The sequence below is a fragment of the Ustilaginoidea virens genome, chromosome 2 (genome assembly GCF_000687475.1).
Source record: "Ustilaginoidea virens chromosome 2, complete sequence".
In the NCBI taxonomy this organism is placed as follows: Eukaryota; Fungi; Ascomycota; class Sordariomycetes; order Hypocreales; family Clavicipitaceae; genus Ustilaginoidea; species Ustilaginoidea virens.
In genome coordinates this window covers 3,609,650-3,633,171 of record NC_057317.1, presented here as the reverse complement: position 1 = coordinate 3,633,171, position 23,522 = coordinate 3,609,650, and the positions used below count along the sequence as shown (strand labels likewise).

The 23,522-nt window shown below is 53.8% G+C and overlaps 8 protein-coding genes across 8 annotated transcripts; 3 read left to right on the top strand and 5 right to left on the bottom strand.

Moving 5' to 3' along the window:
• Nucleotides 1-1,051: 1,051 nt before the first annotated feature.
• On the bottom strand, nt 1,052-3,109 carry UV8b_02765 (uncharacterized protein; the record flags this gene model as incomplete). The annotated part of the gene is made up of 2 exons (XM_043140263.1): nt 1,052-2,497; nt 2,843-3,109. The coding sequence occupies 2 exons, from the start codon at nt 3,107-3,109 to the stop codon at nt 1,052-1,054; spliced, it is 1,713 nt and encodes a 570-aa protein (XP_042996197.1).
• Nucleotides 3,110-4,979: 1,870 nt separating this feature from the next.
• UV8b_02764 (uncharacterized protein) lies at nt 4,980-5,371 on the bottom strand (the record flags this gene model as incomplete). The annotated part of the gene is made up of 3 exons (XM_043140262.1): nt 4,980-5,065; nt 5,166-5,254; nt 5,328-5,371. 3 exons carry the CDS (start codon nt 5,369-5,371, stop codon nt 4,980-4,982), a joined length of 219 nt encoding a protein of 72 aa, XP_042996196.1.
• A 2,484-nt stretch (nt 5,372-7,855) lies between these two features.
• Nucleotides 7,856-9,550, top strand: UV8b_02763 (uncharacterized protein; the record flags this gene model as incomplete). Its single annotated transcript, XM_043140261.1, has 3 exons — nt 7,856-8,309; nt 8,390-8,662; nt 8,742-9,550. 3 exons carry the CDS (start codon nt 7,856-7,858, stop codon nt 9,548-9,550), a joined length of 1,536 nt encoding a protein of 511 aa, XP_042996195.1.
• Nucleotides 9,551-10,205: 655 nt separating this feature from the next.
• UV8b_02762 (uncharacterized protein) lies at nt 10,206-11,678 on the bottom strand (the record flags this gene model as incomplete). Its single annotated transcript, XM_043140260.1, has 2 exons — nt 10,206-11,394; nt 11,479-11,678. 2 exons carry the CDS (start codon nt 11,676-11,678, stop codon nt 10,206-10,208), a joined length of 1,389 nt encoding a protein of 462 aa, XP_042996194.1.
• A 1,544-nt stretch (nt 11,679-13,222) lies between these two features.
• Nucleotides 13,223-14,887, top strand: UV8b_02761 (uncharacterized protein; the record flags this gene model as incomplete). The annotated part of the gene is made up of 2 exons (XM_043140259.1): nt 13,223-13,850; nt 13,935-14,887. 2 exons carry the CDS (start codon nt 13,223-13,225, stop codon nt 14,885-14,887), a joined length of 1,581 nt encoding a protein of 526 aa, XP_042996193.1.
• A 1,689-nt stretch (nt 14,888-16,576) lies between these two features.
• Nucleotides 16,577-17,806, bottom strand: UV8b_02760 (uncharacterized protein; the record flags this gene model as incomplete). The annotated part of the gene is made up of 3 exons (XM_043140258.1): nt 16,577-16,648; nt 16,709-17,355; nt 17,494-17,806. 3 exons carry the CDS (start codon nt 17,804-17,806, stop codon nt 16,577-16,579), a joined length of 1,032 nt encoding a protein of 343 aa, XP_042996192.1.
• A 1,978-nt stretch (nt 17,807-19,784) lies between these two features.
• On the bottom strand, nt 19,785-20,399 carry UV8b_02759 (uncharacterized protein; the record flags this gene model as incomplete). Its single annotated transcript, XM_043140257.1, has 2 exons — nt 19,785-20,057; nt 20,115-20,399. The coding sequence occupies 2 exons, from the start codon at nt 20,397-20,399 to the stop codon at nt 19,785-19,787; spliced, it is 558 nt and encodes a 185-aa protein (XP_042996191.1).
• A 1,365-nt stretch (nt 20,400-21,764) lies between these two features.
• UV8b_02758 (uncharacterized protein) lies at nt 21,765-22,623 on the top strand (the record flags this gene model as incomplete). The annotated part of the gene is made up of 2 exons (XM_043140256.1): nt 21,765-21,870; nt 22,133-22,623. 2 exons carry the CDS (start codon nt 21,765-21,767, stop codon nt 22,621-22,623), a joined length of 597 nt encoding a protein of 198 aa, XP_042996190.1.
• Between the last annotated feature and the right edge of the window lie 899 nt (nt 22,624-23,522).

Sequence of the window (23,522 nt, the reverse complement as noted above, 5' to 3'; positions counted from 1 at the left end):
GTGGAGCCTTTTCACAGATATCTTGGTCCCGTACCGGACCATGTCTAGGTGTTCATCCTTTACCTGGGAGCCTGGCACCGCAGGTCACACCACAAGAAAATGCCCAAAGGGACTTCGCAGTGGGCAGACGACAAGCGGCTATAAAGATATCAGGTCGAGCGGTCCAAAATAGCCTGCGTCAAATCACTTGGGCAGCCGGTATCATGCCCCAAGGGTTGAATCCAGCCGCAAACGGAGGGCAACAAAGTCAGCCGCTCGCAGTCTTGCCAAACGCCTCCAGTCCCTCAGATATTCGGCTCAGTTACAGTACGACACAGCAACAAACAGTATCTGCAGAGTATCACATGCGTCGCAACCATGAAGCTACACATGACAATGATGTTCTATGCAACATCTGGCTCACGTCTTTTTTTTTTTTTTTTTTTTTAATTTCCTTTGGTAGACGGTTCGTTTGCAATTCTTTCAGATTGGAGTTGTTGTCTAAAGATGCTTGGGGTCCAGGCCCCTTGACCACATGGCTTCGTTTGCATTTTCAAAACAAACACCTACCCTTCCAGCTGTATACGGCCCTCTTATATGAACAAAGTGCCGGGTGCATTTACCCGCGACTTCAGCTTGCCACATCTTAATCCCAGTCCCGACACTTCTTGACCGTCAGTAAAATACATCCAAGTGAACGCGCGACTCGCAACGATACTGCGACAGTCCCATTGAAAATGTTTTGTGAAGGTTCTTCCTTCACAGTATCGCAGGAATAGGCTCGCCCACCGACAAGGACTGGTTTAGCCTCCAAAGGGCACAAAACTCTTTCCAACGCTACGGTCCGTCTGAAGAAAAGGTATAAAACGCCCCATGATATATGTGTGCATGCTATCGATAGCAATGGGAAACGAGAAAAGGCCGAAAACGGACTCCAGAAACGCCAGAACATGATACAACGCAGAAAAACCGAACAAGACCAGGAACGCCCCTCTTTTTGCTTTTGCATGTGTTTACAGGAGTTGGGAGGGTCGTGGGCCAGATTCTCGTGCGCAGTGGGTGGTAAGCTCAGTCAGTGGGTTGCCGCCTCGTAGGCTGGCGGCGGAGTCGGCTCCGACTCTTCCCAGAGGCCGCTATGCTGTCGACGCTTCTCGTCGTAGACACGCCTGGCAATCTCGCCCGCCATTTTCATGATCCATGCTTGTTCGAGGATGACGGATGAAGTGTCGGAGCCGCCGCAGCCTTGGAATGGCTCGCGAATGGCTTTGCCGTTCTTGTCCGGGGCTGTCTTTTTCCCCTCCAGGTCACACCTGGCAGGTGGCTGAGCCGTTTGTGAAGCTTCGCGAGTGGACGTCACATGTTCAGACTTGTTGTTGTTGTTGTTGTTGTTGTTGTTGTTGTTGTTGTTGTTGTTGTTGTTGTTGTTGTTGTTGCACAGGTCAGACATGAGCGTCCGGCGAAGAGGCGCAGTATGGTCCAGGCGCGGGTGTTGGAAGCGAACTTTTCCAGCGGGCCCATCCTTACCAGTCACGTCTTCCGGAGCAACTGGCTGCTCGGGGATGGACATGGACGCTGCAGGTTCCGATGGGGGGATATTGACGGAAGTCGTGTCTGAGACATCCTCAGAAGGCGCGTCTGAGCAGGGCTTCTCTGCTTTGGCTCGACGTAAATCGATGATCCGGGTCTTTTTCTTTCGACCGGGACGAGAGCGATGGCCGGCAGTGTTGGCCACTCCGTTGGTGGCAGAGGCCAGGTTGGCGAGGGACGGCTTCGACGGGAAATATCCGAGGGTTGTGCTACCCGAGTCGGAAAAAGTGTAGGTTGTGCTCCCGTCGGCCGATAGGGAGTACGTTTTTGCGAGACTGGGGGTAGCGAACGGTGGGCTGGCAGCTTCGGATCGGTCTCCATGGCCGGACCAGGCACGGAAAACGACATCCTTGATGCCAGGTGTGAACAGCGACAGTGTACGGTGAGAGTCGGTCAGTGTAGCCAGGCGCAACAGGTTCTTCTGCGAGAATAGGGATTGCGCCTCACCGCCGCCATTGAGAGCCAACTCGGAGATCGCATTGTAATCCAAGAGATTACCATTTGCGTCGACAGGGTCCAAAGGTGGACTTGCAAAGGGATCAACGCCTTTCTCGTCAGCATCATCTTGAGGAGTCTGGGCACTCTTGTTTGCCTGGTCTGGACACCACAGCTCCAAAGACAGTCGGTGGATGATGGCGGGAAGCTCCTCCATCATCAGGTTTCGAAGCTGTTCTTCGATTGTCCGTTGCAAGTAGTCGCGGACGAACTGTATCGAATCGAATGTCGACGAAACCTTGAGCGACTCGAGCGGATCATTGCGAAACACCAAGGTCAAGCCTTTTTGCTTGGAAAATACGAGTATGATGAAGGCGGAGAGTTTGAAATCCGATAGTGTTATAGAGAGGGGAATTGTGAGCCCCGAGGCTGCGGCAAGAGGCCGAGGCGATGTGAAAGCCGGCTTTGAGTAGAGGTAGGTGTTTAAAGGATTTGCCTATTGTGCGTCCACATGTATTAGCATCAGCAATAATCGGCAAAACGCACGCAACCCTGAAAAAGGGGGAAGCTTAGTCCGTCACATTACGAGACAACCCCAGACCCTGTCGCAAAGTGTGCAGAGCTCACTCGGAGAGATGATACGCTGGCCTGAACACAACAGGAAGTTGACTGCGCACTGCGCAACAGAGGAAACACGGGGGAAATGAAGGCGAATGCAACCACTTGAAGAATTCTGCGACGCGACTCCAGGCAGAGAATAAGGTTGCCGTATTCGGGCTCGAGAAGAAATCCAAGTTGTTGTCTTGAAGAAGAAAAGGACGACAATATCAGCCAAACGTACTTGTACCCTTGTTTTCAGCGTCAGGAAAGCATCGCCGGAGTAGCACATCTTGAAAATGCCCCGGAAGCGATCTTCGGCGAGGTCCCCGATTTCGAGGATCTCCAAGTCGGGAGGCACGGTTCCCAAGTTCAGCTCGCTGACGAAGATGTCGTCGACGATGATGGGCGGTTTAGGCGGCTTGTTCAGCGCTTTGGTTAGTAAACCGCGCGCGCGGCTGTAGAACTCGGCGTCGGCAGTAAGCGGCGACCAGTTGAAGTTGAAGGCCATGTTGAAATGGCTGTCAGGGTCTCGCAACCATAAGGCGAGTCAGAGGCGCCGAGCCCAGCAAAACGGGTGGCGGGTGATGATGGGTGACGGTTAGGGGCGGTTGACTTCTGTATCGCTCGTCGATCGACGGCCGTTGATCCTGACGAAAAAAGAAAAAAAAAACAGCGATGGAGAAAGGTGCGTCTTGAAAGGGGATGGTCTGGGGGGCGGCAGGGGCGGCAGGGCGGGAAAAGAAGAGACACACGTCAAGGGGGAAAGAAGTCGAGGGCGATGACGAGGATGGAGGATTGAGGAGAAAGCAGCGCTGAGGTGATGGTGGTTACTGTAACTCAGTCAAGGGGTCAATGTGGTCTGGTCTGGTGTCTCGGCGGCCCAGCAGAGCCGCTGTTAGCGCCGCTGGGTCAGCTGTACTGTACGGAGTAGCCTGTCAGCTGCCTGGGTTGGTCGGCTCTGCGGGAGAGGAGAAAATTCTCTCTGTGCAGACGCCAGCCCGCCCGCTAATAGGTACATACATACCTACATAAGGTAGGTACCTAAGTAAGAACCTACCGCAATTACCCTCCCTTGGCTTTGGAGGGGCCAGCCAGGGCCAGTGCGGTCTGGTGGGGTGGACGGCTGGGAGTACGGAGTACGCAGTACGGAGTACGGACTTGGAAGTATATAATGGAACGGACTCTAGCGTACCCAGTACTATGTATTCTTGACCTTGGGAGGTGCTTCTGCGTTACCAGGTAACCAAAAGGCACTACTCCGTAATCCGTACACACGAGCAATCACCTGGTTGCCACACGTGCGGTGCGGCGTGCCACATAAACATGACTCCAGGAAACAAAACAATCACATGCAACAACAAAAACACACTCGAGTTTCTCGTTCTCGTTTCTCGTTTCCCGTTTCTCGCCCTGGCACGGCTGGGACGTGTGTTTGTGGACCATGCTCGCACCCCACAGTTATCGCCAATCTGACCCGAGTACGGCATACTCCGTATTCCTTGGCTGATGGATAGCAGCGAATCAGCAGCCCTCCATCCACAGCGCAGACAGACAGACGGACAGACAGACAGACAGACGAAGCAACGCCCTTGGGCCCTGCCTCGGCCCCAGTCATATGATGGTGGTGCTCCGCGCGTAGTCGGCGACGCTCGCACGCATGGCATGATGCACGATGTCGTGGAGCCAGCAGTTGGTCTGATATGGCTGGCTGCCAGCCCAAAAGCCAAAAGGGGGCGGGTAAAGGGGCGGAAGGGGCTGGGGGCAGCGGGTTTCGTCATGGGCCGGCCACTGTTTCTTTTTCCTCTTCCCACCTGCACAAGCAACAGACTGGAGCTTTCCTCAACGCACGCAAGACGCGATCGCCCAGGCTTCCGGTTGGCGAACCAAATGGATATCTTACCGGTAAAATACGTCACAATCGGCACGGTCAAGTGATGTGAGCTTATCTTGCAGGCCTGTCAGCATTGGCAGAAAGATTGGCGGCTCATTTGGGAGAGCCCTGTTTGGCCTGGCCGTTGGGGCTGGGGTGGCCGTGTACGGTGTACTTGGTGCGCATTGCACGAAACGAGCGGTCTTTAAATGTTTGACGTTTGATGCTTGGGATATCCATACACGCGTAGGCTCCATCGATGGGGTTGCAGACCCTACGACTTGGGGGCGATCGAGCAAGGCGGTTGAAATGTGCCGATGGGGAGGAAGAGAGAAAAAAACAAACAACATCAACAACATCAACAACAACAAGAACCCTGGCATTACAATCAAGTTTCATGTGTGTGTAAACACCACCAAGGCGCCCCCCCCCCCCATCCTTTCAGCTGCTCGTCGGATCTCTCCATGAGCTCGCTCCCACCAGATACAACCAAAGTGCGTGTTGTTTGTTACCTGTAGCAACGTGCGTGGACACCTTCCCACGCGTCTGCATGCCAGTCGGAAAAGGGGGTTGCAGTCATGCAGATGAGAGAAGCTGAAGGCGTCGGGAACTTGGGAGTTAGTAGTTGACGGAAAACTGGAAACGGCAGAGGAATGGCCACGATGACAACCGCCATGTTTTGACTTGTACATACCTAGGTAGGTAGGTAGGGTACATGTATTGTAGCCATTGGCAAATCCATTATGCCACCGTGATTCGCCCACCTGTATCACAGAGCCAAGTCTTATACGCAGAATTAGCTGGCCAGATGGCCAAAGACGTCCTTTTCTATGTAATGCCAGTCGGATCCACGTACGCGATTTGCGCGATTTGCGCCATCTGCCATCTGCCATCCGCCATCTGCCAATTTGCCATTCCGCAATTCTTGCCAGACCATTTGCTGTTGGTTGGGTCGCTCCACCTGACAACGAAGCCATGGCAAAGGCAAGCTTGACTGAGGGCGAGGAGCTTGAGAACAAGCAACACCCGTGGGAGCATTGTAATTATAAGGCTCGCTTGCACAGTGCATTGCATCGTATCCCTTTGGCTGTGTTAAGGTGCAGCTTTTGTATCGGACCCACTCTTTGCTAAATACCTACTAGGTACCCTCTTGGCAACTGGCCTAGTCACCAAACCTTTATCACTGAAATCCTTATACTAGGAATTCTTGCATTTCTAATAGAGCCAATAAGTAACATCTGTGTTAGTGATAACGCCTTTTCTATCTGCCTTTATCGCTGCTAAATTGACAGCTTACTATAGTGGGAATAGCCTCACAGCGCTATGTGCCGGGCCTACAGGTGCGATAAGTGCGATGTAGCTCTTTGTAAGTCTGGAAATTGCCGGTACTTATGCCCTTATACTATTTACTAGTCTGCTAAGGTACCCTTTAAACTACGGTTTTCTATTGGCTTAAACCCTGGTCCGTTACAAAAGCTGCACCTTAACACAGTCAAAGGGATGCAATTGGAGAAAGTTCTGGATGAAACCACTCCGCGTCAGCGTTTTTCTTTCTTTCTTTTTTTTTTTTTTTTTTTTGGATGCATGCATGCATGCATGAGAGGGAAAAACCGTGACGTAACTCTAGGGACCCGGTTTTGCTCCATCACAGCAGGTGGCATCGAAGCTGCATGCAGCATCGAAATCGGCAGATTTCCTGTCTGTGGAGCACTCACTCGTCTTGGTTTGAACCCAGACGAGGCGAGGCGCCGGGGAAAGACGAAGAAAGAGCTTGAGGGATTGATTGCCACGGGCAAACAAAGGCCCGTCCGCTTCTGCTCGCAGCCGCCCTTGGGGCAGATTCTGGCTGGCACCAGGATCGCCGAAGGCGAAAGGGAAAGGCTTCGTTCGGTCCCTTTTTCACGCGGAGAGCGGAGTTGCCGGGTTACGACATGCCAGATGGAGTAATCGGGAAGAAAAATGAGGTTGACAACTTTGGGGGGAGTCGGTGACAAGGGAGGGGGGGGGGGCCTGGAATCATCGTCTCTGGTGGTTGTTGAACAGTGGACTGACGGGAGGCTTGCTCAAGCCAGGCAAGTGCTGCAGGCTGGCTGGGGGGGCCATGGGGTTTTGCAGGTGGTTTCAATGTTTGCAGGTGCATGTGGTTTTGCAGGTGCGCCCCCACCGCGCCCACCCCCGTACATTGGTGGATCCATCGCGTGCAAGCTTCCAATTGGGTTGTTCTCATCGAGAAAATGTGCGGATACGGAGCTCTTGGTTGGTTGGAAATGGCACGGGGGAAAAGACGCCAGTCAGAGTCCCATGGGGAACTAGAACTACGCCACGATGCGAATTGCAATCAATCATGCTCGCTCGGTTCATATTTATAGCCATCATGGCTGTGTTTGTGAGGGCTTGAAGATTCCCGTCTAGGCCAGGCCAGGCCAGGCCGTGAGGCCGTGCGCACAGGGCTGCAAGCAGTGCTAGTGCTGGAGGCAGTGCAGTGATTGAACAGTCACTTGCAGTGCATCCATTGGACCCGACCTCCCAAGCCTGGGGTCTCTGGGGTCCCGAGTGCCTGGGAAGATTACGTCAATCTTTGGTGTCTGGTGAGCAAGCAGCGGTGGACCGTAGGACAGCTTGCCATGTCTGTACGGAGTATGTCGACCGACTTGCGTTGATGTCCCGACCAGGTTCGGCACGCGGAAGCGGAAGCGCAGCGGGCATGTCTGAATTGAGAGGACGCGGGTCGCGTCGGATACGCTCTTTTCTTATCCTCCCTTTCCTTCCTTCCTTCCCCCCTTGCTTTTTATTTACTTTATTTATTTTATTTGCTTATTTACCTTTTTTTTTATTTGTATTTTTATTTTTTTTTTGGGTCGTGGCGTCAAGGTGGCCCAGACAAGCACCAGTTGACAACTTCACGGCAGAAGCAACAAAGAAAAAGCCTACGGAGTAGACATCCATCCATCCATCCATCCCCTGGGCAAATTTCGCTCGGGGACCTTCTCCACCACCGGTGCCCATGTTGAGGTTTTCTCTCGTCAGTCCTCATTCCCGTATGCGTATGCCGGCTCGCCAGAGGTCCGTTCCAGATGTCGTGTCGACGCGGCGAGCATCCGGACCATAAATAGCTTGAGCTTTATCCAGTCTGGTCCCAGCCCTCTTCGCATGCATCCCTGGAGCTGGAGCTGGAGCTGGAGCGGGCGTCCCAGAGGACCATGAACCAGTCCACCCCCCCCCCCCCCCCACAGCCTCCACCAGACAGTTGACGCCTTGACGCCTTGACGCCTAGGCGCCCCGCCGCCCACCGCCCGCCTCCTGCAAGCGTGCTGGCACCGGCGGTCCTCGTCGCCCTCGTTGCAGTGCCTTGCATCCAACCTGCAGGGCTCCGTGCCTCCAATGATGGCCCTGCGTCTTGTGCCACCCCAGCCCAGCGACCAACAACAGGACTCTGCTTCCGATCCAGGAGACTCTCCTGAGCCTTGCTTCGACGACACCTCGTCAGTCTGCTCCCAGTCTTCGGCCTCGCATCCGCCGTGCTCTGCTGCCGGGCCCGTAGGTGGACATGACTTCTTCCTCCAGCACCACCAGCACCACCACAACCATCGCAACCACCGCAACCACCACCACCACCACCAACATGACAGCATCTGCATAACGCCCCAAGACATGGCCATCCTCAAGGTCATCGGCAGCAGCGAGTCCTGCCTCGTCAACTGCCAGAGCCAGGATCACCACGGCACCAAGCGCCTTCCCGCCGGAACCAAGCCCGTCAAGCTGGTCGGAGAGGGCTCAGCTAATGCCGTCTTTGAAATCAAGGTTCCGCAGCGTGACCGCGCCGGCTGGGACTTCAAAGGTACGTTTTCCTGCCAGTCCCAACCCCATCATCCATGGTGGCCGCCGATGCTTGAAAATCTTGACACCCTCGGCACCCAGGTCTTCTTCTGAGAGTTGCCAAGGTTCCGTCACTCGGTGCTCCGCCAACCTACAACTACCTGCTGCAGCAAAAGTTCCTCCAGACCGCCATCAAGCCGATACTGGGCGACCACGTCGTGCATCAAGAACTTGTGGTGCTTCACAAGTCGGGCATTGTCCGGGAACTCAACAGCCTGTTGCGCGACATCAACCCCTCCCGCAAAGACAAGTTCAAAGGCACCTTTGTCGGCGAGACAGAATGGGGGTTTCTGGTCGAGGACATGCGGCCGCAAGGTACCCTCTGGCCTCCTCCTTTCCAAGCTGGTCCATTCCATCCGCAACAACCGTGGTTCAAACTGACGCAGCCCATCAGATTCAGACACTTGTGTCCTCGTCGAGTTCAAGCCTAAGTGGCTGTCGCAGTCCCCGAGCGCGCCAAAGGATGCCGTCAGGTGTAGGCAATGCGCCATGGAGCTCAGAAACCTCGTCAAAGACCTGTCCAAAAACAAGGCCAGTCCAGAGACGAAGCCTTGCCCTCTGGCGCTCATGAGCCCCGACTGCCCGTGGCAGGTTTCCTGCCCTTTCCGAATAGCTCCCCATCTTGCCGACAAGGGAAACCACGAGTTCTACCTAGAAGCGCTGAGACGCGTCATTAACCACCCCGCCATCCATGAGTTGAAAGCACAGCAAGATGCACATGACACGCTTGGGCCGCTGCACGCAATGCCGTCGGATCCGTTCTTTGCCCTTGCCATGACGCTGCGAGACTGTACTTGCTTTGCTCAAATAGACAAGAATTCTCAATCGGTCCGCATTCGTCTCAGCGACTTTGACTGGAAGGATCCCCAGGTCAAGTTCGAGAGGTGGAGGAGCGTGGAGGAGGAGCTCGTCAAGAGCGGGTTTTACACGGCGGAACGGATATTTTGCGACAGTTCCTTCTACCGACCGCCGACCCTGTGTCTCCTCGAACACGGGCCTGCAGCATCAACGAAACAGCCCGAAGTCATTGAGATCGTGGACCGCAGGTGTGCACCTAGTCACGGTGGCTGCTCGAATGAGCTGCAGCTGCAGGCTCCAAAGGGAACCAAGACGTACACCTACTCGACGCATGTCAGTCCGTTGAAACAACTCTTGGAGCCATACAAACTCCAGGCGCCCAGCCAGATCAAGTACGAGGCGTGACAAGGAATGCCCTTTGTGTACCAAATAGGCACGTGTGGGATACTCCATGCAATTCCTGCCCTGTCTTCTCCGGTCCTTTTTTTTTTTTTTTTTTTTTTTTTTTTTTTTTTTATACTTCCTTTCTCTCTCTTTCTTCCTTTTCCTTTCTTTGACTTTTTCTTTCACTCTTCCGGATCAATGTGGGATCTTACAGTCTGCGGCATTACACGGTGGATTCATTCTTTGCGGCACGTACTGCTTAAGCCTGCAAACGTACAGGAATCGGGCTGTCGCCTAGATGGCTAGCTGTCCACTTTGATTGAGGCGTTGGGTATCGGCACGCGCTTGTCTTTCGCTTGCTGCCGGAAAAACAGGACGGCAGCAAGTGCATCATGATGGAATTCGGATAACCACACTTTAGCAGTACACCATAGCTGCACAGCGGGGAAAAGCCAAACAGCCTTGCCGTGAAACGTCATCTGAGCCGAAATACCGTGACACTTTCGCAACATGCTCTATGCATAGGCATCAGAAACGCGTGTTTTGCAAGTTTTCTCTGACGGCCATTGCTTTTGTCCGTTCAATGGATGGAATGTCGTCTCGTGGACGAAGGCTGCCTGGGCTAATCAAAATGCCCGGACAAGTATCCCCAAACACCCTAATGCGAACATGGTTTTCATGTCCCGGACGCCGTGAAACTGAGCAGACTGCCAATCGTAAGGCCTACCACGAGGCAAAACCCCATGAACCCACCTGTGGCCTCTCTCTCGCCCTCTTCTACCCACTCCCCCGAGGCCATCATGAAACTTGAGCCAAGCCATCCATTGGTCAGGCCAAAAGAAACCTGAACCACAAACAGATAGAAGAAGTCGCTAGACACGAGAGCTCCTCGACCGTTTATGTTGCACAGCAAGTACAAGGGCAGCTGAGCAACTCGAGCCAGAGCGAGGAGGAACAGGGCAAAGGGTCTGTGTCCCAGCGAGAAGGGAAGCATCGTAGCTACTCTGCCGCCCAGGTCACCCAAGTTCCAAAACAGAAAGCCAAGGGGAATAAAAGCCGCAGGGCGGAAAATGGCCCCCGCGTCTTCACGAACGGAGTGGATCTTGGCCGTGAACACGGGGAAGAACATGGTGACGGCGAAAGTGGTCGCTATGCCGACGGCGAGCCAGCGCAGTTTGCGGAACAGGAGCCACAGAGACGTGGCTTTTCGAGGGGCCCGCTCCGCCTCCTCTATGCTGCTCGTGGACTCGGCCAGGCGTTCAGTCATTCTGTTCTCAAGACGACGGTTGCGCCGTCTGACGAGGGGAACAAAAACCATCATGGCAAGGACGGAAATGGCCACTGCGGCGAGGAAATAGAAGAATGCCGAGGACTGCCCTTGTCTGAGACCCCCGTCGCTGTCCTCGCCGGCGGACGCGTTCGGGGACGGGAATAGCAAGACGGCGGCGACCTGGGCAACGGCAGGCAGCACGCCAGCCAGAGCTTGACCCGCCATGAGAGCCTGCATGTACTCTGGTCGTCCGTAACTAGCTGCGAATGCAAAAGCGCCATTTTGGATAAGCCCGGTGGCCCACGAGGAAAAGGCCACCATGAGGAGAAGAAAAGCGAAATAAGCGGCGGGGCTGGCGTCGACAAACACGGCCGTCGAGGCGGTGAGCAACGAGAACATGACAGTGTTCAAGAGGAGCGCTAGATTGATCCGGAAGGGATAAGATGCCGAGTCCTGGATGTTGCTGAGCACGAGGAGCGCGCCGAGGTTGGTTACGGTCGAGACGGTTAGGATGCCGGACTGAAAGTTGGCCCGGATCCAGGCGTCGCTGGCGAAGCGAGAGGAAAAGTACGGCGCTGCGGCGAGGAACATGTTCCTTGGGGACGATGCCGCATTAGCTTGAGAGGAGAGCAGTTGGTGGTGGCCGGGAAGGGGGGGGGGGGGGGGGTGGGTTTCTTACCACGCCCATAGCATTGCCACGCCAAGGAAAGCAAAGATGCTATATTCGAGCCACGAGAAGGGTATCTCATGCTCGTGATGCAGCAGCCCGGCGGCGCCGTCAAGGGCGGAGTCTTGATCGTCTTGCTCGCATGTGAGAGGCTGATACTCGGCCGCAGTGGCTGGTCTGTCACCAAGGACGGCTCGCCTTTCTGGATGCATGTTGCCCGACTCTAACGTCAAACTCGGATATCTGAAGCATTGGCGACGCGGCCAGACGTTGAAGGGATATGCGTCGTCGGAGAGGCCCAATCAGTTGGCGGGTCTGTGGGCTTCGGCCAGCTAGGAACAGGCTTATGTGCGGGGATGGAGGGCTCGGTATCACAATATGAGCGTGGCGAACTCGAAGGACCAGCCTGACGTTGGTATTTGGTCTTTTCGAGGGGGTCGGTTGACGCGATTCAAGCCTCTACTTGCTATCGCGTGCCAATCCTAGCTGACGTCATCTGCCGTTGTCAGGCGCCCCGTCCTCGTTGGTTTTCGGCACACGGGCCAACAATTAACCGAATGACTTATTGTGCTGTGAATTAGTGCTCGCTTTTTTCTTTTTTTGTGCAATTGCGGCTAGCGGGTTCCGCGCACTGACTGACCCGCATCTAGCCCGCTTATTGGGTGCTGGAGATCCATAACTTCAGGCACAAGACGTCGGAAAATGCCAAGCTAAAAATAGTTGTCTGGCTGGTTTTTACGGAGTACTAGTCCGTACGTGCAGAGGCTTCAAAGTTTCAAAGGGTCGAGTCTCGCGCATACCTGACCGTTAATGAAGGGGTGCCCGGTCCGGCTTACCATTGGTCCTACCGAGTTGGCAATGGTACCCGTCGCAGCCCGTGCCGCTTTTCAGCATCAGGTTTAGCGGGCTGTCAAGCGTTTCTCCTAGGTACTCCGTACAGAGGCAGGTACCTAGGGTACTCCGTGTACTGACCACTCACACCTGACCACCAGGGCCCACCCAACACCGCACCACGTCGAAGCGAAATTAGCCATGCACTTGAAAGGAAGGAACCATGCCAGGGATTCGCGGTTCCCCAGGCATTCGCCGCACAAGCTCCGGCCCCTTTTGAATTCCCCGTCCTTTGTCCCTCTTCCCCTTCTTGCCTTTCCTCTCCAGGCTGCTGAAAAACCCCGTCGCCTCGCGATGCCCGCCTTTGTCTTGTCAGGTTTCGGGCGTCGCTAATTCATGCGGATCGAGTTAGCCGTGGCAGAAAGCATCATCACCTCATTCATTCCTTTACGCATTCATTCGTTCGCTCTTTCGTCCCTTCACTCCCTTCACTCCCTCACTCCCTCACTCACTCACTCATTCATTCATTCGTTCATTCATTCATTCATTCAATTCGTTTGCGCCTGATTGATCGATCGGACGCTTCGCTCACTCCCGAGTCCACTCTCTTTCTTGGCGACCATATCCGGCCACGTAACAAGCAGCAATCCACCAACCATACCGCTTTCCTGGCACTGAACAGCTAACTGCCTCTGCGGCAGGTCAAGGAACCCCTCGAGTCGTCATCCCCGAGCCAGATTTTTTGGAAATCTCTTCACTGTCTATTCACCGCCAGGATGACGGCATTGCGCAGTCTTGAATGAAGAACGCCTGGTTCAATTATACAGGCCACCCATTGACCACTCGTCAGCCAAGAGGCAACTGCATCTGGGAGTAACCGTCGTGGGCTGCATACACTGCCCGCCCACATCCAAACTCCATTGTCATGACTGGCCAACAGCACGGGTCTTTACTCCTCCAGGCCCGTGATTCTCAAAAGAAGCCGCATTCGCATTCACACGCGCAGTCGCACTTACACTCGCACTCGTTCCTTCACCGATTTCGACGCAAATCATCTCAGTTGGATGTTCAGAGCCAACAAAGTCGGGATGGCGCCCCCGACCAACGTGGTCTTGATAAACCCGTTGAAGCCGAAAGAAACCCGGGTTCAATCAACGGTGGTGACGTCAACCCCGCAGAGAAAATCGTTGCCGCAAATGTCATTGTCAATGCCGCCAGCCAGAGCTCGGATGCGCCGGTTAAGCACGTTGTCCAAACCGTTTCCCTCGTGCAATACGTTGACCCTTGGGGATCGCCTTACAAGACCTCGACCTTGTACGGTCCTCCGAATACTGTCGTTGTGGATCCAAAAAGTGGCAAGACTCTCTCAAGCTCAAGCGATACACATTCCAGCGTCATCCTTGCCTCGTCTACGGCGGCGGGTACGAGTGTCGCTGCGTCTTCTCCCTCTGCATCGATCAAACGCAAGTCGACCTCGGCTTCGGCCTCGGCTTCTTCTACGCCAACCAACGTTCCCTATCCGATTGTGGGTGAGATTCGTAACTCGACAAACAGTAAGCTCCGGAAACTGTTCCACAAGACTGTCCACCGTTCCTTTCCTGTACCCACCGCACCCTTTGCTAACGAGCTCCGTCTAGCTACCTTTCACATTCACAACTCAACGTTTATTCCGCCTGCCAACAGCTCTTCCATCTACAAATCACTACTATACCAAGCCACGTCATCGCTGTCAACCTCATCCGTTGGTCTAGAGACGACATCAGAAACGAGGACATCATCAATCGAATCCACGTCGAGTTCCGAGGACCCGAGTCGCTCAACATCCGCCCTCACGAGCTGCAGTGATGAAGCGTACGGCACCATCACTGTCACGGGAGGTCTACCAACATGGCCCCCCACTCCTGCAGGCGAGGCAGGTAGCAGCGGTCATAGTGTTGAAAGCTTGACACGGCAGCAGAAGCAGGTTATTGGCGGAGTGGTAGGAGCCGTGGCTGGTGTCGCAGTCTTCGGGCTCTTGTTGATGCTGTTTCTGCGATACAAGAGGCGGAGTGGAGACCGTATCACGCTGGACGGGCACTCAACAACCACTCGATCCATTGGTGATGGCACATCGGGCTGTACTGCAGGAGCGACGATGGCTGAACGGTCGGCCGCTGCGTCTGGAGCAATCGCAGCTGCTCTGGCCAGTCTGACCGGAAAGAAGCCCCCGCCTGCTGCTGAACCTGGCGCGGGTGAAGAGCGTGGATTTTACCGTGTCTCGGGCCGAAAACTACCATCGATACTGCACAGTGGCGGGGATGGTTACTCGTATTCTCGAGAGAGTGCAGCCAGCGAATACTCGGACTATCACGGGGCCTCACAAGCCTTCCAACCCAGGCTCGGGGGCGCGACACAACTAGCCCTTGGGTCTCCGATGCGTCCTGTCAGCGGCATTCCTGTCATCCGATCAGGCCCTGCAAGAAATCCCATCACCAAGGACCCTTTTGCGGTTGACGATGCACCCGCCACGCCCTCGAATAAGTCATCACGCACCTTGGCATCACGAGAAAGTCCCAGGGCTTCAGGATCTCGATTTCAGGAGGGAATCTAGCACAGGGGCAACCCTGGGGTCTCGTGCCATATGCTTGTCCATTTTTTGCCACGCAAGCGTTGCGATTTCCGTCGTCATCTGCTTGCCCATTGCATCAAAAGAGTCGAAGGTCTTTTTATTTTATACCATTACCCCATTCTTGTTCCATGTACATATTGATTCGCATCTCGAGAAATGCATTTTGTGTGTGTATTTAGCTATACCATGCTCGCGGGAAATGTTCAGGCCTCGTTCCGACCGGGTGAACGAAGCCGAGCAGGGCAACATGTTGTTTTCTTGTACATCATCCGCAACGGCGTTGATGAGGCCTGAAATCTTTGGCTATGTAATTAGAAGGGTTAGCTTGATGACGAATACCAAAGCATGTCTACTGTAGTCCATCCAATCGTCTTTTTGGTTCTCGTTTTCTTGCATCTTTTTCCTTGCGACAACGGGGACTGTTCCCGTCAAGGATGCCAAGTGTGGACTAGACGTGTGTACGGAGTAGAAACGACATGACTTGCAGACGTGGGCTCACTCTGATGCTTCGCCATGTGGACAGACAACCGTGACCGAACCGCCTCGATTTGTTGAGACCTTTTTTTTTTTTTTAAAAGAAAAAAAAAACGAAAAAAAACCGCCTCGTGCGCTGCTGCTTTCTGATATCGGCGCAACTGGACAAGGGGTTTTTTTTCCCTCATCGTTCGTCACGTCATACCCAAGCGACCCAGTATCAAAATCAAGTAGTCATTTTTCGACGCTGGCACCAGCGAGCTAAAGATGCCGTCTACCGGTATCTAGAGATAGAAAGCCAAAAAAAAAAAGAGGGGGGAGGGAGGGAGGGGGGGGCGCAAGGCCAAGCTGACTCGGTCCACAACCATGTCTGCAAACACGGTCCGTCCATGTTTGCAAGAGCGCCAGATCCTTTTATCCTCACACCATCCCCATCCGGTGTTCCATCCGTGGTTTCTCATTGATTGGAATTGCCCAGTCAAAGCTGCGGCGCTCGAGCCTGTCCCCCTCCCCCTCCATGGCTTCCATCCCGGTCGCTGTTTCGACGGTAGAAAAAGGAATATAAGAAAACGAGAGCGAGCGAACAAACCCGGGGTCTTTGAAAATTTAACGCCGGACCAGGTTACTACCTAATACCACAATTATCTCCCCCAAACGCCGGGCTCATAATAACAAAACAAGCGGGCCATATTTTTTTGTTTTGAAAAAAAAAAAAAAAAAAAAAAAAAAAAGGGGAAAAAAAAGATACTCGCAAAGCCAAAGCCTTCTGGCTTGTCCGAATAAAAAATGCAGCTGCGGTAGGGTTGTAGGTGTCGGTAGAGGTGGCCTTTTTCATCTGTCATGATATTTCCTGTACATGTGACCAAGCCAAAAAAAAAAAAAAAAAAAGAACGAAAAGAAAAGAAAGCAAAAGAAGAAAAGGAAAAAAAAGGAAAAGAAGGAAAAAAAAAGAAAAGGTATATAGCAATGCACCGTTTTTTTGTTTCTCTTCTGCCGACAGAGAAAATGCAAATTTTAACCAAAGGTGGAAAGGAAGGAATCACATCAAGAAGAGGGCGGCGAAACCGAGTTGAGCCGAACCGGGCGAAATGAAATCAGGTCGATCCGACTTCTCTCGACGCCGGCGAGTTGCGTCGCGACGCAAGTATCAATACACCCACACCAACTAGCGGGAAGAAATTTTGTCGCGCGCTTCAATCAAGCTCCCACCATTCCAGGGCCGTAACTTTGCTGTCGCATGATAGGATTTTGCGGTGTATTTCCAGAGCTCTTGGAGACATCGTTAGATGACGGATACCCTTCCGAGGCAGCTGCGTAGTCATGACCTACCTTCTTGCGTCGCTTCTGCCCGCTTTCGCCTTCTCCGGTTGAGTATCCCGTGTCCATACCTCCGTCATCGTCTGGAAACCCTTCGCCATAGCCTTCAAAACTGCTGTCGCCGTAAGATCGCTTTTTGATGTTCCTGCGAGGTCGAATGGGATCCTGGCCCGCTGCAACCTGAGTCTTTGGTCGGCCCATGGCGTTGGGGGTCGGGGCGAGAGGCATGTTCGGCACTGACGGTTTCGCAGAGAGGGGCTTTGAAGGATTTCCGCTGGATGGTGCCAAATCTCCCAAAACCGACGTGTCCCATACAGACCTGGGGATGGGGCCTTTGCACATGGTCATTGCTCGTCCGAGGTTGGATAGGGTCGTCTCTGACAGCCCATCGGAAATCTCACGACCTTTGACTTGGTGAACATTCCATTCCAACTCGGGAACCTGGATCATGGCCATGAATTCTGACGGTGCGTCCTCCTTTTTCTTCTGCACATCGAAATGACCAGCAACACCTAACCGCTTAATGTGACCCTTGTACGTCTTCCGCAAAGCATTCTTCTCACCGTTTGGCTTTTCTCGGGCGACTTCGGCGGCAAGATCGGCGAGGCCAAACATGGCGTACAAGTCTTCAGACGTTCGAGGTAACGGTTCAGGGTGCTCTTTTGTTTTGGGATGGTTCCCCCCCACCACCCCCCCGTGTTAACATAAAAAGACATTGCGGCATGTTATGCCCGACAGCTGTCAAGGATGGAAAACCTGCGGATCAAGCAGGCAAAGGGCAGCGCGGGGATCCTTACGAGTTTGACAAAGCAGGTACTTCGGGCCAACATCTAAATGCAGGTCCTCAATACCCAACTTACTATCCTCGAAATGCATCTTCTTGCGATGACGGTCACCATTGTCATCCACATCGCGCTTCCTCTTGTGCGGTGATTCATCAGACATTGTAATGTCGAGATGTGAGCTGCTTCCGATGACGCTGTGCGCAGGTGTCGGGAGAGTGGCTGTCAAGGTCGACGGGCCGCCGGAACAGAGGCCCGCCGTCGGGTCAGACGACGTTGCGGGTGAAAAATGGGAGGGACTTTGAGGCGTCTGAGGATGGTAAGACATGATGGGACGTCGCTGTGATGGGCGGATAGCGGTGGACGGTGCGGCGAGTGGCGACAGGCCGCCGACCGAGGTGTCGCTGGTCTGCGCTTCGCTTTCCCCCTTTCAAACGAACGTCATGCACTCGGAATTTTCTCTGATGCTCTATGCTCCCTAGTGCGTGCTGGTGGTGGTGAAATGCAAGGCGCTGGCTTGATCTACGGAGGCGGATACTCTAGGATCTAGGTTGAGAGGTCGTTGCGACGCGAGAAACGAGGGATGGGGCGTCCTTGAAACCGGTCGTGAGGGCGCTGAGTGGAGGCGGAATGAATGAGGGCGCTGGTGGTGAGCGGTGGTGAGCGGTGGTGAGCGGTGGTGAGAGGTGGTGAGAGGTGGAGTTGGTTGAAGGCAGGCGACCAGACGGCTTGCGGCCTGAAAGACGAGGCAGCGAATGCACCAATTTGGGTGTGACGACCTGCAAAGGCCTACGGAGTACCGGTACGGAGTACAGGGTGGGTCAACTAATGGTGAAGGCGTCGGGCGGGTCTCTGGCAATGTCGCAAAGGTCCAATCAAGCACGATTGATCACACACAAGGCTGTTGTCCCTCGTTGCACGTTGCACCGTAACGTAGGCTCCGATGGGGCGGGGAGTGGAGACCCGGCGTAGGTCACGCCACACGTCACATGACTGGAGTCGAAATCAAGAAATTTCTTTTTTAAGGAGGGAGGGGGAGGACGGAAGACCTCTTTCCCTCCTCCTTACCAAACAAAAGAAAAAAAACCAAGACCAACTGCTCGTGTGAACCGTCAGCTTGCCCGGAACTTTGCTTCTTGGACGCTGTTGACGATGAGCTGTGGTCCAGAACAATCCTTATTTTCCAACCTTGCCTAAAACCATCATCACGAGGGCCCCTCGTGCGGCTACCATGATGCGGTGATGACCTGATGCAAGTGACATTCGTTCCTTCGTTCTTAGAGCAGCTTGCCATGAGCATATCATTAGCCGGGCGCGTCGAGATGGCGAGCTTGTCGTGTTACGCAGTGCAACTGTCAACTGTCGAACCTGGGCGTTGCCGGGCGCTGAACCGTCATGCTGGTATGGTACGTCGACAAATGCCAAGGGTTCAACCGCCTTCACTATTGTACTTTTCGAGTCTAAAAACGCATGATGAGACCTACATCTCTGGTAAACCTACCGGCCATGACTGTAGTCGGCGGCCCTCAATACGCAGAGCCGCCAACCGCTTGGCTGCAGGAGGAAATGGCCTAGTCTGACACCGCATTAACAGGGGCGCAAAATGTACAAAAAAACATGAAACGAGCCATGGCTAACTTTGTGTGTGTTCTATCCAGATGTCTCCCAGGTGTCCTGATATTGGCCAGACGAGAGAGCGAGGATGCTCTGCAGACGAGAGGAAGACTTGGATTCGCAGCCATACCTTGCGGGCTATCAAGGCTGTCGACTAAGCTACTGCCATAGCATGCCCTGGCGATTGATATATGACGAAAAATTGCTTGCCGACGCTCGAAAAAGCTCACAACGCCTCATGCTGGCAACATGTCTAGTTGAGTTCAGGGTGGGCTGGATTTCTCTCGGCTATATAAACTAAGTCGGCCGTGGTCCGCCATCTTTGGCCAGAGGCTGTTCTCGTCCGAGCACAGCTAGAACATTCCAACAGGTACCAGACGAGGATGAACAGCATCAGCACCGATCACGGTAGGAAAAGCTCGCAAGCTGACAGTCTCGACTATGAAAGGTTGTAACAGTTGCGATCAGAGGCCAACAACAACGCCTTGGACCCTGTGGAAATATGGGCAACAGCCAGGCAGGTGCTCCACTTCTGCGGTGTGATATATCCTGTCGTTGGCCAGAAGTTGCCGAGGCTTAAACCATTCCCAGGCTCGTAGCCAAACCTTGGGGCCTGCGAGCATCTCCTCCTCTGCAGGCTGCGGGCGGGCGAAGTTGCTCATGAATCAGCTCCCGGGCAAGCACCCCTCACCTCAACCCATTCTTTGCTTTCTGCGCACCCACAAGGTCCTGTTCACATGGTCCGACTCATCTGCAAGAGGGTCAATGACCTTTGTTCCGCTCCCGTCCCGTAACTGCAGCTCCCAAACAGCCAACTTGTATCGACCGGTATCTGCCATGCCAGTAAAGAGGTCGAACGCCCAGCCATGCTTTGGACACGTTAAACCGGCACTGAGGCGGACGCCAAAGTCTTCAATGTCAAAGGGCATGCCATTGGACAGTGGGTACGCCGAGTGAGGGCAGCGCTACAAAAAGCATTTTAAGTCGACGTTTCACCTCCTGGGCAATGTGACGCAACTTACGTGATCTACCGCGTGGAACCTGCCTCTATAGCGAAAGATCAAGACTTGGTCCAGCAGGTCATCCCCTCGGCCGGGAGCTTCCGGATCATCAGAGGAAAGGAATACTTGCTCAGACTTTGAGGGGTCATCCTTGGGGACCCGGAAAATCTTGCATCCAGGCTGGAGTTTGGCATCGCATAATCTAGACTCTAGCAGGCTTCCAGTGTCTTCTCCTAGATCGGGAAAGGAGGACGCTGGCCCTACGGGGACCCAGCTTGTATCCGGACGAGACCTGAACAAGTTCATGGTGCATGCTGAAGACGAATCCGGAAGTTGCGCGCCATAGCAGGGCAAGATTGGGAACAAGAGGCTGCGGAAAAGGATGACAGCAGACGCTTGCAAGGACCAACTTGAAGTTGGTTGGATTGTACGGCTCCACCCAGTAGTTGACGGCTGCGAGATTCCAGATCCCCACAGTATTACAGTACATGACTCGTAGTACAGCAAGCATTACAGGGCCCTGCCCGCTAGGTACAAGATGCAGATGCCTGCCAAGTACCTACCGAGCTCCTTGGAGGTGCCAGACCTTACTTACCTAAGGCAAGTTCTTTGAGGCCGACTACCAGCTCCTAAGCGAAGCCCACGGACGTCACCTAGGTACCTAGATATGTACCTCCTAGCCTACCCAAGATATCCATTGATAGCAGTTGACAGTTACTGGCAATGATTAGGCCCAACGCCGCCTTAGGATCAGCTGGATGCCTATATCAGAAGCTGCATTTTTGTTCTGGCAATTGACGTTTTATACCCCGCCACCGTCGTGCCGCTGTTCCGGGTTTTAGTGCCTACAGACCAGCTTGCAATACAAGTTGACCTTTCTTTCACAAAACTCGACACCAAGGCTCCTCCCTCACTCGTCACTTGTTCCCTCAGAGGCAGCAATTATTGTCCGCAACCAGCATTCTAGGCGCCAAACTCCAAACTAGCTGCTATAGTTGTTGATATAAACTCGGTATACCCAGTTGTACGTAGGGTCGCGCGCGTGGTATAATGTACCGGGTGGTCACGAAGCAACGGATTCTATTGCTTTACTTATGACTATCTAAGAAAGTTGGGAAAGGAAGTAAAAGAGAGGAATTACACGATGTGGCCTTTTTGTGCGTGTGCCGTGGTCACGTGCACCGGCGCGGTCGGGTCGGGCTGCCCGCGTGCCCTACCGGGCACAGGAAAAGGGGCCACATCGTGTGCAGCGGTGCGCGGCACATCTGTCGCAATGTGCCCAATTGGGCACCTTGCGACAGCGATTCCGACAATAGTCCATGGCCATGGCCTCTTGCCCTTTCACTTGTTCCTCCTGTCCATAAACACTGTTTCGCCTCGCAAGGGAGCGAGGAGGATCCTCGCCACGGATGCATAGACCATCTCATTCACAACACCTACGCCTTGGCCAAATGGAACGCACGTTTATCAGCCACGCCCAACTGCCCCTTGTTGATAAAGAATCCCGATCCTCGCCGCGGAGCGCCGATCCCCGGCGATAGAAGCCGTGGCCCAATCTCCTTGAAGTCCTTGCAAGTCAACTTCGGACATGATGGGCTGAGATGACGTGCCGTGGCCGGTTTGCAACGCAGAAGACGAGTTCAGGCCTCCCGACATGTTCCTCAAACGGTCATGAAGTTCAAAGAGACACGAAAATGCTGGGGCGGTCATGGCATGCTCGACGATGCCTTCCTCACTCGGCAAGTACTCGAGCTCGCTTCGAAGAGGATCAAAGGTGGTGCGGTGTGACAAAGTTAGAATGGTCCAGACCTCTTGACATTTCCCGACCCGGGGCGAGCGAACGAACGGAAGGATACAGACCGGACCCTGGAGCGTTCTTCTCAGCGTGGAGTGCCGAGACCGCGTCGGCCTCACTTCTGCCCACTTACAAGGCGGCTATGGGGAGAACGCGACCAGCTTTCTAGTCGTCATGCTGTCTAAGCCATAAGCGTTCGAACGAGCTTGCTCCGGTTGATTTCGTCAATAAAGACTCGTTTCAGATGACCTCCTGGTCATCTTTGAGCTCTCATCCTGCGCACTCACGAGGGAAATTCGGTTGCAGCTCACCAAACAGGCTAGTGACAAGCAAGGCAAGGACCGATCGCACGACCGAAAAGCACCCTTTTCCAGTTTGCCAATGACACGATGGGGGCAGAACCTTGGCCCTCGGGGTATCAACAGATGGATGGTCTTCCGCTACCATCGCCTTTCAATCTTCAAGTCTCGTTGCCACATCTTTGCCTGTCGACTTTTAAGTATATTACTCTATTCGCCTGCGAAAACCCCGTCTTTGATCAAGATCTTTTTCTCGGGTTCAATTCTCAGTATCCTGCGCTCCACCTGCCGCGATTCGTGCAGAGACGGCAAAGACGATGGGCAGAACGTTCAGCACTCCTCTCATCAAGTGCTACACATAATGACGGTCTCCCATGACAACCCTGGGTTACTGGCTGTAAACGCTTCCGAGATGACAAGACTTTTGTTACATTAAACATCACTAATAAAACTAAAAGACCCGTGTTCTTGCTTCTTGCTCTCCTTCTACTAAGAATGCTTGAGGTTCTGCTCTTTTCCCGAAACATAAACGTCCCAAGCGCCTATTCACGCCAAAGCACGAAAGCTCCCGTAGGCGATAGACAAAACACTTTCGCAAGAAAGCTGCCGAAAATTATTCGACTCCCTCATGGCAATAAGACGGGCGCAGAATCCTGCACTAGGAGACTGACTTGGGCATGCCTATTGTCACACCTATTGTCACATCTAAGGATACGCCAACTGGAGCGGGTCCCCCGGTCGTGGACTCTCAGATTGGGATTATTCCTCTCAGCCAGGATATCCAGGCCTTGCGCGTCGTTGGCCAAGGCTTCTCAATCCAGCCAGTGGCGCCGACCAAGTCTAGAAGCCACGGAAATGGATCCTCGCACCGCGAAACCGGCCAAAGCTCTCGAAAGAATCAAAAGTCTTTTTGGTTTTGACCGACCAGCAGTGCTTCGTAGATTGACAGGCCGTCGCGGCCAAGTGCTCCCTTTCCGCTGCATGGCTGTGCTCGTGACCGACCACCTGCCAAGGTAACCAACGAACTACGCGTCAACTGTCTTTTCCGACTGTTGGGGCAATTGCAAGAAGGCACTGGCACACATGGAGCAGAAACAAGAGCGGCAAGGCGCTCTCTGGTAAAGGCCCGCCAGTGCCACCGTTGTGTTGTGGCTGACTTTTAGCAGTCGTGGACTTGTCCTGTCGCGGATTTTGGGGCGGCGTTTGCTCACTATGATGTAATCGAACTTTGGATAATGCTGGCGTGCCAGGAGGGAACGCCTTTGCTCAACCGCTCACTACTCATCTGCCAAGGCAAAGGAAAGGAGCGTTTGATGACCCCTAAATAGCTCCGGG